At 42.9% G+C, this 15,542-nt stretch overlaps 1 protein-coding gene across 1 annotated transcript in view; it reads right to left on the reverse strand.

The window, feature by feature from the left end:
- Positions 1-503: 503 nt before the first annotated feature.
- Positions 504-15,542, reverse strand: part of DDB1 (damage specific DNA binding protein 1) — a 70,055-nt gene continuing 55,016 nt past the window's right edge. Inside the window, 10 exon segments of the mRNA XM_073604590.1 lie at positions 504-1,121; positions 5,063-5,186; positions 8,464-8,566; positions 8,656-8,825; positions 12,147-12,256; positions 12,366-12,536; positions 14,236-14,330; positions 14,558-14,722; positions 14,819-14,890; positions 14,893-14,941. Coding sequence (XP_073460691.1) covers positions 1,038-1,121; positions 5,063-5,186; positions 8,464-8,566; positions 8,656-8,825; positions 12,147-12,256; positions 12,366-12,536; positions 14,236-14,330; positions 14,558-14,722; positions 14,819-14,890; positions 14,893-14,941 — 1,143 coding nt within the window. The 3' untranslated portion in view covers positions 504-1,037.

Raw genomic sequence — 15,542 nt, forward strand, 5'->3', positions numbered from 1 at the left:
ATGGTTTGGATATCCGACAGAGTAAACAAGCCCTATGGCGACCACAAGGGCTGTGGTAATCTGTATATACTCTAGGTCAAATACTAGTGCTTTTTGTCAATAGCCTTTTCAGTGTCCGTGCACCCACTAGTGCTTTCCCCATGGGGTTCAATCAGACTTTAATGTAGTGCCACATCACCAAAGATGGAGAAATTACAGCTGGAAGGATTGGCTGCTATTGGCACTTCCTCCACTCTTTGTACTCAATTTAATAAAGAAGGGTTAAGTTGGTTTATTTAGTAAGATGGTGCAAAAAGCAACGATAGCATGAGATTTCACCTTATTCTCAATTTTTCTGATTGTTACTGTATTTTGCTTGTCATCACTACCTTACTAAGTAAGCACATATTTCACTGTATACAACGTAAACCAACTAGAGTACAAGCCATTCCGCAAACATCCCAAGCAAACACTTTGAGAATATTACCATGCCCAGGTGCTTACAATAAAAAGCTTTAAAGAAATTGTATTTCCAGTCTAATTTATTTCCTAAAATGTCAAAAAATAACCTTCTCCTTTTTACTGTTTGCCCACAGGAACTGGAGAGAGGGACACTGCATTAGAACACCAACTTGCACGTGAAACACCCCACAGTTGCTGCAGATGACGTCACATGCCTGGTTTCTGCACAGGCTCTGATGCCACAGTTCACGCCAGCTATGCAGAAAGTTCTTGGGGGGAGAAACCCCTCTTCACAATGCAATTAATGAAAAAAACATAAGGGACAGCTTTCAGCACAGAAAGAGGATGTTGGGGGTAGTGGGGGTAATAACCTGTACAAATACACACATTTCCATTTGCTGGTACAAGCCCCTCACTGGCCAACTCTAGACGCAAAATATATAACTGCCAGATGAGCTGCATAACAAGGTATTCCCTCTATAGGCACTGACAGGATTAATGCAAGCTGATCTCACTGTCCATCAGGCCAACGAAGGCTACTCCCACAAAGAATATTGGAGAAGCCTAAGGGGTAAACATGAAGCAGAGGGTCAGAATCAGTGAATCCTGGTTAGCTCTTCCACTATTTTGATCAAATCGTCAACAGTTGTCTCTCTCTTCATACCGCTACCATCATCAATCTGCAAGATAAGTAAAACATTGTTCAGTTAGTGGATATAAAAATTGAATTTTGGGTTGCCTGTAAAAATAATTTTCTTGGAGTACATCCTAAGACACAGAGGATCGTCATATCTAGGACAATAGGGTTATGCTGCCACCTTCAGGTAATTGGACACTGGCAAAAAGACAGGAAATGCTCTCCTAGGCATAACCGCACCCAGCTATGCGAGGCTTCAATTTTTGTAGCAAGCTATGAAAAGGAAGCGTTTTCTCAGTGTCTCGCTATGTACTTCAAGAAAAGGATTTCATATAAAAATGCCATTTTCTTTATCATAAATCACAGGACACAGAGCATCTTCATATCCATGAAATATAGATGTCCCAGAAGCACTGAATATGAGAGGGCAACATGACCCACTGGCCCCAACTACTAAACAAAAAAAAAGTTTGAACCTAATGCAGCAGTCTGCAAGACATGGCAACCAAAGGCAGGGGTCCTCAACAGCTTAACATTTTCTTGGCAAGACTCTGTAAAGCTGCTACGTGGTCTTCAGTTCATACATTTACAAACTTGAGACTGATGTTGAATAGCCCAAGAAGTACCGGCACTCATGGAAGAATGCGCTGCCACTAAAAATGGTGGCAGTCTGCCCTTTAGACGATATCCTCGAGAAAGAAGTTGATGGAGCCATTAAGAAATAGTAGATATGGAAGCTGTGTGACCCTTCCTTGGGCAAGCATCTGACATATTGCAGCAGTTGACTTCAGGTAACACATGCTATCACGAACAATATCGAAAGTGTGAAGAGCCTTGCCCCTAACATCTGAGGTTCACGTCAAAGTTAGCAACACAATGCCCTGATTGAGGTGTAACGAAGGAACCAACATAGATAGAAAGACGGCTGAGGCTGCAGAACCACCTTGTCACGGTGGAACACCTGGAATTTTTTCTTACATTAAAGAGAAGCCAATTCTGAAACTCTGCGAGTCAAAGCAATGGCAACCAGAAATATAACCACCTGTGCAGGAGGGCGAAAGGAATATCCCATATGGGTTCAAAAAGAGATTTCTGCAGTGCAGAAAGTACCAAGTTGAGCTCCCACTGAATCAGAGTCCTTACCGGTGGAACAGTACACATGACACCTTGCACAAAAACGCGCACCAAGGAATGTGAAACAATTGGCCTCTGAAAAAGTGTGAAGAGCCTACTCCCCTAGAGACAGCTGTGGAAATCTGCCTGCCAATTTTTTCAGTCTGAAGGACTGCAAATGTTCCCCCACCCAAACAAGTGGGGCGTCTCTTCAAGAGAACATGTTCTCCAGCTTAGTAGCTTTTAGAGTCCATTGTTTGTTATGAAACTGGGACTGGGGTTTGGACTTGGAGCCCGAGGTCCGAAATTGGTGAAAGGAATGCTTTTTTAAAGTAAAAGGAGTGGCAGGTTTTGAACCAAGGGGTTAGCCTTTTTAAGCAGTAACAGGGTATTCTTATCCAGTCAACCTCTGGATGTAATCACCCAAGGCAAGGCCAAACAAACATTCTCCTTGAAAATGTAAACGCTTCACATGCTTCTTGCCGAGCAATTCTACTGGCCAACACTTCAGCCACAAGATCATGCGCATGTGTATAGACAAGACCCCCAGACGAGTAGGCTAAGGGCACGTGAGAAATCTTCCAGGTTCCTGCTTGTTTGGGTATCTCCACTAATAAGATCCCTCTTTCTCTCTTCATACAAGGAGCCCAGACCTTAAGGATTTAGCACACGCCAACAGCTGCAATTGCTGGCTGTAAAGCTGCCCCCATTACAGCAAATGAGGCTTTAAATAAGGCCTCCAGATGTTGGTCTGGGGAATCTTTAAACTGGGAGCTAGTCCACTGGTCGCATGAGGGTCTTACTGAAATAAAAGACTGCCAGATCCACCGAGGGCATACTCCATTTTTAGTGAACTTACTCTCCATGGGGTATTGCTGAGTGAACCAGTTTGGTGTAATAAACACCTTGTCCTTAAAATGAGGATGTACAGGAACGAATTGACAATTTTGTAAAAGCAGCCACGATTCAAATCCTGTAACCTCTGGAGTAGAGGATTTGGGAAGTGGTAACTTCAAATTAGTTTGGACAGTGTCTGTGAAAAAACTCACAAAAGCCTTTTGGGTCTGAGATAAGCCCTGACCCGGAGGTTCTTCAGCGTTAGATTCTTCAGACAAGGATTCTTCTGCATCCCCTTCTTCCAGAACATTCTCATCTTCCTCTACCTCATCCTTCATTGGTTCCTTCTGTTAAGGAGGAGGAGGGAAATATTTCTGCTAGCAACCAAGGTGCTCCAAGCCAATACAAGCTAGCAAGTATTCCAGAAAGCTGCTGCTGTAGCCCCACAATACCAGATGTGAATTCCTCCCTTGCCACAAAGGAATTGGAGGAAGGTGCCCCAGAAATAACAAATACCAGATACAGTAGGTGGGGGGAGTCAGAGCCGCATGGAACATACAGACCCCCAGGGAACACATTGCATGGGGGGCTGCTTCCAGATTCCTTCCTACCTAATGAAGGTATTTGGGACCCCTCACTCAGTACATCCCCCTTCTTTCTGCTGTTGAGACATGGCCTAAAGACACTTATATAGGGACCCTTACTGAGAACAACTGTTAAAGTCAGCTGAGAAGGCATTGTGCCAGTAAGCAACACAGTGCTGGTTACCCACAATGAATGCTTTTCTGCAAACTGTAGTCTCACCAGTAGTTGGTCTGCTGGGATCTATAGTCCCATAGGGCTCCACACTCCTGCTGCTGCAACTGAATTCACTGAAATACTGAGACTGCTACTGCTCTCACATGGAGATCCAAGAGGGCCGTCGCTATCATCAGATCAGTGCCCCCCCCCCACACACACACACACACTTGTGATATCACTGGCCCCAGTGAGCATGCGGTCTAATCAGTACCAGTGAATGCAGGGGGTGGAGTAGAACTTTCCCCTGTCTACATTTGATGGCCAGAGGGTCCCAGACTGCCCATAAGCTATACTACTACTACTACTATGTAGCTCTCGAGGCAGCCCAGGAGGCTGTACAGTTGCATGAAACCCCTTCATACGGTTTAGAAAAAAAAAAAAAAGAAAAACTTTTGGCCACAAAATTTCTTCTTTATCCAGGCAGGGGGGAGTATCAGGTGAATCTAATCTTCACTCTTTGGCTGAGGATCACTGCCCTGGACCCTGTATAGCACCCTACTGGTCAGTAACACAATATATTATCGCACAGGGTCTCATGTTAGTCATGAAAAGAGATTATCCGCAACTCCTTGCTTGCTCTTTAAAATGTATTAGTCATAAAAGACACAATGTCCAGACAGCAGATGTTAACGCTTTTAAGCCCTGAGGGCATTGTTCAGGTTGTAAACAAGGCCCACAAGGCTGAAACATGTTAACATCTGCTGTATGGACACTGTCTTTTATGGAGAATTAATACAATTTGTAGACTTATAAAGCAAGCAAGGAGATGCGGATTGTCTCTTTTCATGATTGTTATTGCAACTGTGCGACTGCATTTCTGCACCCGGTAGCTCTGGAAGATCTCCTTATTTTGCTGGGTTGTAGCACCTGATCTTTACTTTATCTCATGTTACAGGCCAACCCCACTTGTCTAGAGCGGGGTCCAGGTGCCATTCCACTGAGTGTAGAAAAGCTGAAGGGAAAGGGATCTGGAAAAAGCATGTTTTCTAATCCCAGATGGAACCGTTGAGAAGCTAGCTACCATTTCATGCCTACATTGCACCAACATGACCATCACCTAAAACACAAAAAAAAAAACCTGAAGCCTTGCCTAGTTGGGAGGTGTTATGCCTGTCCAATCACCTGACGGTAGCAGCATAATGCTATCATCATGTATAGGAAGATAATGTGTCCCATGATGTAAAGAAACATATTTATAGATAACATGTAGCACTCGAAAACAACGAATCATACCTGTAAATTTGCTACTACTTCCTGCATCTTTGACCTACTGATATCTAGGAAGCTCTCAATCAGATCTCCATCTATAAATCCTGTTGCAGCTTCAGTTTTTCTTTCTGTGTGGAATGATCTCCAAGTGATAAATAGTTAAGGATAATGTCTCACAAACGAACAAAAGAGAAAAGTGAATGAGTTTTGTTGCATTACGAGGAACCTGCAATTTAGACTAGATGAGAATATATGACCCATTACAAGAGACATTCAATAAGTAGTCACACAGCCTGTTCTTTATATTGCAATAGTGGAGAACACATGAATTTCTCAGAATAGGGTGAGGTTCCCAGATTTTGAAATATTAACTCACCCCTCAAACTTTTTCAGATGACCTGATACTATCACCAGTGCAAATTCATTTTGCATGCATTCCGAGGGACAATCCACTATGAAGGATCTGGGATTGTTTGCTATAGGTTACTAAATTTTGTCTTTACTAAATAAACCCAAATTAAAGTGCACCTCAACTCAGGCAACCCTATTCTTCAGTGAGACAAAAATGAGTTGTAAACATTATATAACAGTTGCTCTTTTGCACAGGAACACTTTTACATCCACTGAACAGCTTTTACTGTTGCAGAACCCGCTCCTGACTACATCATAAACGTAATAAAATATTTAGAAGCAGAAACTGGCAGGTTATGCCTAACAAAACCCCTAATAGAGCCCTGTGAGGCTAAAAGAATGGGGGGGGGGGGGGGGGTGTCTAGGCACTGTCACATGTCTGGAAGTGCTTTGCTTTCTTTGATGGAGAAATATTTTATAGATTTCCTTTATCACATTTACAAAATTAAAACATTTGTCCCATGTATATCTGCATGCCTTTGGTATCATAGTGTAAAGCAAAGAAAGCATGAAAAGTGATAAATTATTGTTTGTTGTAAAAGATATTCTTAAATGACATTGATGGTTTGGTGGTACCCTTAAAAAAAAGATTATAAACTATTGGATGACAGTGATATTTCAAACGGTTTTGTCTAATCAGTATCGCACATCTTCAATCTTGTAACCCGTCAGCCTATTTAAATGGAGACAGGTAGTCACTCTGCGATTTGGCATTATGTGCACTACACTTAACATGGGTCAGACATAGCAAAGGAGAGACTTGTCTGAGGAGATCAGAAAGAAAATTATAGACCGGCATGTCAATGGTAAAGGATATAAGACTCCAAGCAGTTTGATGTTCATTTGACTTGATGTGCCTTGAATCCATGCAGGGCACAATGAAATCTCAAGATCAAGGAATTCTGGAGCAAAACATACTGCCCGGCGTTAGAAAGCTCAGTTGTAGGTCATAGGTCTTTCAACAAGATAATGACCCAAAACACACACAAAACATTGCGGCCTTCTATTACCTCTGATCTGACTTTAAGGCTAGGTTCACACTGCCGCGACCTGAAAGTTGCACGTCTTATAGTGCGACTTTGCCAGGCCATTTGGAAGCGACTTTGAAGCAACATCAGGGAATACTTGGGTAATCTTCCTGTAATGCTGGATTCAAATCACATCAATTAAGATGAGGATCCGACTTGGAGGCAAATTTGATTAAAGTCTATGGGCACAAGTCGCCTTCACGTAGTACAGAAACCTTTTCTAAAGTTGGAGTGACTTCAGTAGCGCCAATTAAGATAGCTTTCACTGACTAAAAGGGAATTTTAAACGTCACGTGACTTGGGTTCTCACAAGTTGGGTCCCAAGTCGTGGCAGTGTGAACCGAGCCTCATGGAAGGAGCTGAAACATACCGGAAATGGATTGGGAACAGTGGATAAAGGGGAGGATCAGAGCAGACAGGATCAAACAACCTTTTTACACAATGAAGAAGATTAACCCCTTAGGTTCCACAGTGAGTATAACAAGCATGCTTTACTGCATATACAGACTGATTATACTGTTGTGGGTTTATTATTATTATTTAGGGATGCACTAAATGGGTTTTTTGGTGCTAAAACTGATACCAAAAATGAAAAATACACTAGGCCGGAAACCGAAAATGACCGATGCCAAAAATGACTGTTTTTAAAAAATATTTTTATACAGGAGATGGTCAGAGACTGGGGACGTGGTACAGGAGATGGTCAGAGACTGCAGACGTGGTACAGGAGATGGTCAGAGTCTGCAGACGTGGTACAGGAGATGGTCAGAGTCTGCAGACGTGGTACAGGAGATGGTCAGAGACTGCAGACGTGGTACAGAAGAGGGTCAGAGACTGCAGACATGGTACAGGAGATGGTCCGAGACTGCAGACGTGGTACAGGAGATGGTCCGAGACTGCAGACGTGGTACAGAAGAGGGTCAGAGACTGCAGACGTGGTACAGGAGATGGTCAGAGACTGCAGACGCGATACAGGAGATGGTCAGAGACTGGGGACATGGTACAGGAGATCAATGCAGTCTCACCAGGTTCCTTTAAATGCAGCCTGCCAATGCCCAGCAGTCTACCAGTGCCCATCATGCAGCCTGCCTTATTATGTCAGACAGGATCAGGACAGGGCAGTATTAGCAAGGCAGAGCCAAGAACAGTGCTCTATCTATGGAGGAAAGCTGTCAGCACACCACATTAAGGAGCAGCTTGTCGATATGATCAGCAGGAGGAGCATTTGCACACTAATAATGCTCCTCCCGATGATCATACCGACAAGCTGCTCCTTAATGCAGTGTGCTGACAACTTTCCTCCATAGATAGAGCATGGTTTTGCTTTCAGCCACCTCGTCGAGGAAGGGGAGGAGAGGAATGGACTGGGGCTTGACGAGGACGCTCCAGAACGACACCCCTGTACTGGATGGCAACAAAGGGTGGGGCCCCGTCCAGGCCCCGCCCCCATTTCCCACGAGATTTCCTTTTCGGCCATTCTTTTCGGCAGCCAAAATTTCGGTGCATCCCTAATTATCATACATGATTTACATAGCGCCAACAGTTTATGCAGCGCTTTACAATACTTTAGAAGTCTGCTTTAGATAGATCTAGTAATACCTGCTATTAGGATGCTATTTTCAGTCATTTGGATAGACAGCTCAGCACAGTAAAAGGTATAATTTAACTCCAGTATAACCATTAAATCTGCAACCCTATTCCAAAGAAAAAGCTGGAGTATGCATTATACCATCTCTCTCTCTCTTTTTTTTTTTTAATTTGATTTAAAGTGTGTCAAAGCTTTGACAATGCTATCCTAAACACAATAGTCACAAGCTTACCAAAGGGCCAGGACTAAAAAACAAAACAAAAAAAAAAAAAAAAAAAAACACAGTAACCCATGGAATTTTAAAGAAATACCATCACTTGTCAGCATTCTCTTCAAGGGAAAAAAAGGCTTTGTTTTTTAAGTGCATGATAATATGGATTGTTTTCTACAAAGGATATAATGAGTGTTCTATTTTGCCTACGCTCTTGATGACTTTGTTGAGCCTATTTTGAACATCAAGCAGAAGATTGTACCAGCTTTCAGATACCGATGTCACAAGACCTGAGATACACATAGACAAAAAAGAAATATTAATATGGACATACTAAGCCATTCAAGCAAACAAAACAAAAGCAGTAAGTTAGACTCACCGATCATCCCATTAACAGTTCCAAAAAGTACAGAACCCTGTGTTGGTGGGGACGTCTCCCCAAGATTTTGCATCACCAGGGAGCCATGACAAAAGACATTGACAAACTCGCCCAGATGAAAAAGTCCAACTTCCTGCAGGTGTTGTCGCTCTTCATCTGTTGTGGCAGCACTAAAAATGTAAATAACAATCTTTAAGCCTCCCTCTAAACTGTTAAATTTGTAGTCATATGTTATCCAGATAGGTCACCCTCATATTCTGTATTGCATTCAAGATTTTGCAGTATAGGGTACCTGTTACAATCTTCAAGGAGGTTTGACTAATAAAACAGCCCTTTTGCCATGAGAAGAAAGTTAAACTAGCAACTTCATGTAAAAGAAGAGAAATGCCTATCCTATGGTTGATGTGTTAAACGTTCATTCTCTTAAAGAGATTTGGGTACTGCTGCTATCTGCACTTCTGGGTGTGTTTAATAGGACGTCCCTCGATGTGTGCAGCAGTTCCCCGCTGACCCCCAAGTCACTACAGGACACCTTTATGTACAGTATGCCTTTTTAACACAAAAGATATTTGTACATCACTGCATCCAACACAAATCCCAAAAAACAAGTGAATTATTAATCATTTTAGAATAGTGGGTGGAAGCAATCAAATCATTCTCCTGCTCCTCTGGCCTAACTGGGCAGGGCCGCTGGAATATAATATTTATTTAGTGTAATAAATTATATATATATATATATATATATATAAAAATGTGATCTGTTCCTCATCTAAGTCACAACAATAGACAGACACAATGTGCTTAGGCGGATAACACACAAATCATCATTATTGAACACACCCATTGAACATAGAGGAAAAAGTAAACTCTTCGAGTTAAAGTGTTTGTAAAGGCTTAAAATGATTATAAACCTTTGTGTTTTTTTTTTCTAAATAACAAACATGTCATACTTACTTCCACTGTGCGGCTTGTTTTGCACAGAGTGCCCCCGATCATCCTTTTCTGGGGTCCCTCGAAGGCTCTCGCGGCTCCTCCTCCCATCAGGCGCTCTCCTGAGGCGTTACTGTGCGGGTGCGCTCCAGAGTCCAGCATTTGCGTCCATAGATACGAATGCCAGACTCGCCCCTGCACCCATAGGATGCATTAAGGTGAAAAAACACAAGGGTTTACGACCCCTTTAATGTTTTTTTTTTCCCTTAAATGAATAAAAAAAAAAAAAAAAGAAGAAAAAAAAAAAGAAAAGATTCATACTTACCTGGCTCCCCCTCTCACCGAATACCCCATAGAAAGCCGCTTTCTATGTGGGCACTCGTGCGGGCTCGCTCATGAGTCTCACTGTATGTGTCCATAAACACAGGCAACGGGACCCGGCCCTGCCCCTTGCTCCCTTTGTCACTGGCTTTGATGGACAGCAGAAGGAGTCAATGGCTCCCTCTGCCTTTGCACAGCACTGGATCGAATGAGGGCTCAGGTAAGTAAAAGAGGGTGTCAGGTGGGATCACTGATGCCAAAACATTTGCCTTAAAGCAATTAACCCAAAAAAACCCCCAAAAAACAGATCCTGCTGAGCACTGACACCGTGGTCAGTTTACGTGATTCCGTCATCCGCAGCCCTGCTGTCTCCCGTATCTCCTCTGTCCTCCTCCCCCCTCCCTGCCTGTCAGCACGTACCAGTGCCCGCTCCTGCTGCTCTCATAACTGCAACTAAATAGTCTTATCCCCTCTGTACCATAACAACAAGCATCCCTGTGCCTGTGTTATGTAAAAAATCTTCTGATCCGTACCTATATGAGCTCTGCTCCCAGCGCTCAGCTGACTGTCTGCTCTCTCTCCTCTCTTGCCCGGCTGACGTCAGCGGGAGTGCTCGGCCCCGCCCACTGGAGCTGTGAGCCAGAGAGTAAAGAAAGCCGAGGAATCAGCAGAGCGTTGGGAGCGGAGCTCATATTAGGTACAGATTGGAAGATTTTGTATATAACACAGGCACAGGGACACTTGTTATTATGGTACAGAGAGGATAATATGAATTGGTTGCAGTGGGTTAACCACCAATTTAATATAAGGTACATTACATTAAGGTAAAACATGTTTAGGCTTTAGAACCACTTTTATAGCTGGTTGACCTTCTTGAACAATGACTTCAAGCAGGCGCTTTTGGTAGCACTGGATCAGACCTGCACAACGTTCAGGAGGACATTTTGACCTTTCTTCCTTACAAAAACTGCTTCATCTCAAACACATTTGTAGGATGTCTGGTGAATGGCGCTCAAGGTCATTCCACAGCAGAAGTGTGGGCTCTGACTGGGCAACTCCAAAAGGCACATTTTCTTTATCTGAAGCCAGTCTGTGGTGGATTTACTTCGCTGCTTAGGGTCATTGCCCTGCTGCATCAACCGACTACTAAGTGTCAGCTGGTGGGCAGCCACCCTGACATTATCCTGTACGATATTTTGGTAAAGTTGGGAATTTATTTTCCCCTTGATGATGGCAAGTAGTCCAGGCCCTAAGGCAGCGAAGCAAGCCCAAATCATGATGTTCTCACCACTATAATTCATCACTGTGCCATACATATTGTTCAGTATTCTTCCCAAAAATGTTACTTTTGTTTCATTAGTCCACAAAACATTTTCCCAGTAGAGTTACTGGAGCTCTTTGACAAACAATATGTGCAGCAATGTTTTTTTTTTGGGGGGGGGCAGCGGCTTCCACTGCGGGGTCATTGGCTCCTGTTGCTGTCAATCACAGCAAGTGAGCCAATGAGGAGCAAGGGGGTGGGGCCGTGCCACGGCTGTGAATGGACACGCAGAGCTGCGCTGATCAGCCAAAGCTCTGGCACACATGACTGTAGTGTGAGGCTTGGAAGGTTATTAATCAGCCTAGGGCAAGGCAGACCAATTCTAAAAATAGCTAAAGCAAAACAAGCCTTATGGTGGCCATACACAGTGCGATATAACTCACAGATGTCTGATTCGACAAAATGATAGAATCAGACAGGGTTTAAGATAGAAAAAAGGTCAAGGCCAAAAGATGAGCAACACATAGTAACTGTTTCAACCAACTCAAGTTGATCAGCTGTGGTGGAAAAGAAATCAATTGTACAGGGTTGATCAATGATGCAAGTGTGTCACGAGGGAGCAAAAACTGCCATTGATGGACCCTGAATTTCTGATTTTTCTTCCACCACAACTGATTGACTTAAGTTTACTGGAACCATCACTATCTGTCGCTTGTCATGATTTATTTCGTTTGATCAAAGCCTGATTCAATTGTTCTGTCGTATCAGAAATTGATCAGTTTTATCACACCGTTCATGGCCATCATTAGTAATTCATATTATCTGCAATCAGACCTATTCAGCCCTTCCTGCAAAAGTCATAGTTGCTGCACGGTTAGCCTACACTTAGTATAGTTTTGCCTATTAACTACTCTACAGTTACTGTACTATCCAATAAGATCCTCACTACAAACACTGCAGAATAAGAATTTCTCATTACCTGTCTTTCTGGCATACAAATAAATTAAATGCATTCTCCGCTCCTAGGAAGTTATCATCATCAAGAATCTCTACTGCACTCATCCAGTTGGGATTAAAATCCCGTGCAATCTGTTGGAGCACAGAATACAGAGTCAGATATACATGAACAGAATAGCGAAATCATTGATTTATAATGCTCTATAGGCTTTTTTTGGCATAGTTATGCAGAGCTGCTTACCTCTTCAAAGTTTCCTTCCATCGGCTTATAAGCTAGCAACAACACTGAACGCATCAAGTCTCCCACCAGGATGAAATCGCCCTTGGTTTTCAGATACAAAGCCATAATATTGTTGTAGTGATTACATTCTGTACGCAGCTCTTTTTCTGCTGTCCACTCATACAGGCGAACCTAGGTAGAGGTGGCAGTTGTTGACATTAAAAGTACACCAACTATAGCCATCGGTATGCGCAAAAACTTGTAAACTTCTGCACTTTACATAGAAAGCCTTCTTAACATTACAAAAACTTACAACTGTGTCCAGCTAACGACCTACCTGTACACGCCAAGCAGCTAACCACCTTCCTTATAGCCAGTGTTACATTCTAGTCTGTTCTATTACATTCACTACCCAGAACAATTCAACCACCCTTTAACTTCCAACAGTGCAAATGTGCCTATTAAAAGCTAAACCTGAGTTCTTGCTGCTTGTGTAGAAGGGGTCCCCTGTGAAAGTTTGAAGAAAAATGTATTAAACTAAAAAATACACAATAAAATACAGTTTGGAAATACTAACATGTAGTCAAACATAAAAGTAATATAAAGAGCAGCACTTTGTTTCCCTGTGTCTCTCAGTTTGCAGAAAAATTGATTTTAACTAAATAGAATAGTTTGGAAATATTAAAGCAGAACTTTATCCAAAAGGGGAAGTTTCGCTTTAAAGTGATTGTAAAGTCTCGTTTTTTATTTAAATTAAAAACAAACATGTTATACTTACCTCCTCTGTGTATTGGTTTTGCACAGAGCAGCCCCTATCCTCCTCGTCTCAGGTCCTCTTTGGCTCTCCTTGCCCCTCCCTCCTGTTGGGTGCCCTCACAGCAAGCAGCTTGCTATGGGGGCACCCAAGCTGAGTCACAGCTCCAGGTGTCTATTCAGACAGAGCTGCGGCCCGCCCCCTTTTTATTCTCATTGGCTGACTGACTGACAGCAGCTGGAGCCAATGGCGTCATGCTACTGTCTCAGCCAATGAGGAGGGGAGTCTTGGAAGGCTGAGACATTCCTACAACATTGCTGGCGCTACAGGGACTTCAGTTAAGTATTAGAGGGGGTGAAGCACACAGAAGGCTTTCCTCCTCCCACGCTCCTCTTTCAGAAATGGCATTTTTAGGGGGGAGCGGGTACCTGGTTTTGACAGGTACCCGCTTCCACTATTGCTCGGATCGCCTGGCGATCCGAGCAGGAGTTTTTCTCCCCCTTCTTCCTCCCGCAGTCTTCTGGGACACATCACAGGTCCCAGAAGACTGTGGGACTATTCACAATGCACAGCGAATAAAGGACTGAAAACAGGTGGAGTAAAGGGATCGGTGAGCACAATGCCCGATTCTGGAACAGGGGAGTATGTGTTTATTAAAAGTCAGCAGCTACAGTTTTTGTAGCTGCTGGCTTTTAATTTTTTACAATAATGACTGGAGCTCCTCTTTTAGCATGTTCTCCAACCTGCATGTAAAATAAAGAAGAGCATTTCCCTGTCAGCAGCACTGAAGTCTTTTGCCTCCATTCAGCTACAGTGAGCACTCTCCTCTCTCTCTGCTCGCCTCCTCAGTCTTCCACTCCCCCTCTATACTCTAACTTCCAGAGGAGCACTGCCTTTTCCTTACAATGGTACAGGAGGGTTCTAGCACATATGCAGCTCTAAACTCTCAGGGCTCATGCACCACCTATATCTCTCCCCCCTATGTTATGTTTGCATGACTTCACCATTCTGATTTAATACTCATTTGCAACCCCCCTCCCCCAAACTGAAACTTTTGCAGAATATGCTGTTACCATACAACCCATAATCAGAATGTTAAATGCATAACATCACAAGGTGCCTATTATCCATTATTACCGTGCTATTGATACTGGCCAGCAGCTTCCCATTAAATTCCACCATAGAGTACACAGCTCCTTTCACTTCTTTCTCAGCAACAGTCTGAAGCTTCCCTGGACAAAACACACATTTTATGATCAGTTCAGAGATTCAAAACTCAATACAACACAGAAGCGTCTGATACCCTTCACAACCCATCTAATGCTTGCCTTGATTTTCAAATCTGCATTGAGAAAATCATACCAGGAATGAAATGGGCAACTGCTATCCCTCTGGAATTTATATCTTAATCCTTAGAACACAAGTTGTAAAACATACCAGTCTATTTTTTTATGCTCACCATCACTGTATTGGAAAACCACAATCCTCCCTTGCTTTGGTTCTGCCTCATCCGGATATACCATGGCTGTTCCTACTATAAAGTAAGTGCTTGGATCCTTCCCCAGCTTACAGGACACCAAGCTAAGTGTGTATTCATTCTGCAGAAACTGGTGAGTGTGCAGGACTAAGGAGAAAAGAAAAACAAAAGCATGGATTTTCCAGTTTACTTGATACCTCTTTATAACTAATGTTAAGGTGTAACTAATTTCTAACTTTTTACCTTCAAAAGTGTGCTGGTCTATGATAAGTAGATTGTGAACTTCAATTTCTTCTCCAAATGAGGTTTCATGGGAGAGGTGCTTCCTGAAAAAAGCTTACTGCTGCTCACACTGGAAGACAATGCCTGTGGGATTCAAGACACAGGCATGTGAAGGCTGCTTAAATGTTCAAAGCCCAGCTCTCAAACCACAGCAACTAAAAAATGCCATAGGGCGTACGTACAGCTCATTAAAAATGGAAGCCTGTTCTAGCATAGTTCTCTTGGGAAAATGGGAAGTAATACATAGTATATGACCAAATGTTTGTGGACACCTGACCATAACACCTACCTATCTGGCCAAAAGTATGTGGACAACCCACCAAATTATTAAAGCGGAACTAAAAAGGCAAAACTTTTTTTTTTTTTCATTTATGGATAAAGTATACATAGTATAAGAGCTCTAGTATGAAGTGATTCAATATACAAAACATATGTAGCAAAATTTGTATATTCAGTTCCCTGTGTCCCCGCCCACAATCAAGCCACAGCTACACAAACTCCACCTACATATTGCAGCTAAGCTGCATAGAGTGGACATTTAAATATTAACTGCAGCATAGCCTGCTGAAAGTTCCTGGCTTTTTTTCCATAGAAGCTGTTGGGCACTTCCAGGTTTAACTACTTGACCTCTGGAAGACTTGCCCCCATTCATGACCAGGCCATTTTTTTCGATATGGCATTGCGT

This window comes from Aquarana catesbeiana, linkage group LG11 (genome assembly GCF_042186555.1).
Source record: "Aquarana catesbeiana isolate 2022-GZ linkage group LG11, ASM4218655v1, whole genome shotgun sequence".
Classification (NCBI taxonomy): domain Eukaryota; kingdom Metazoa; phylum Chordata; class Amphibia; order Anura; family Ranidae; genus Aquarana; species Aquarana catesbeiana.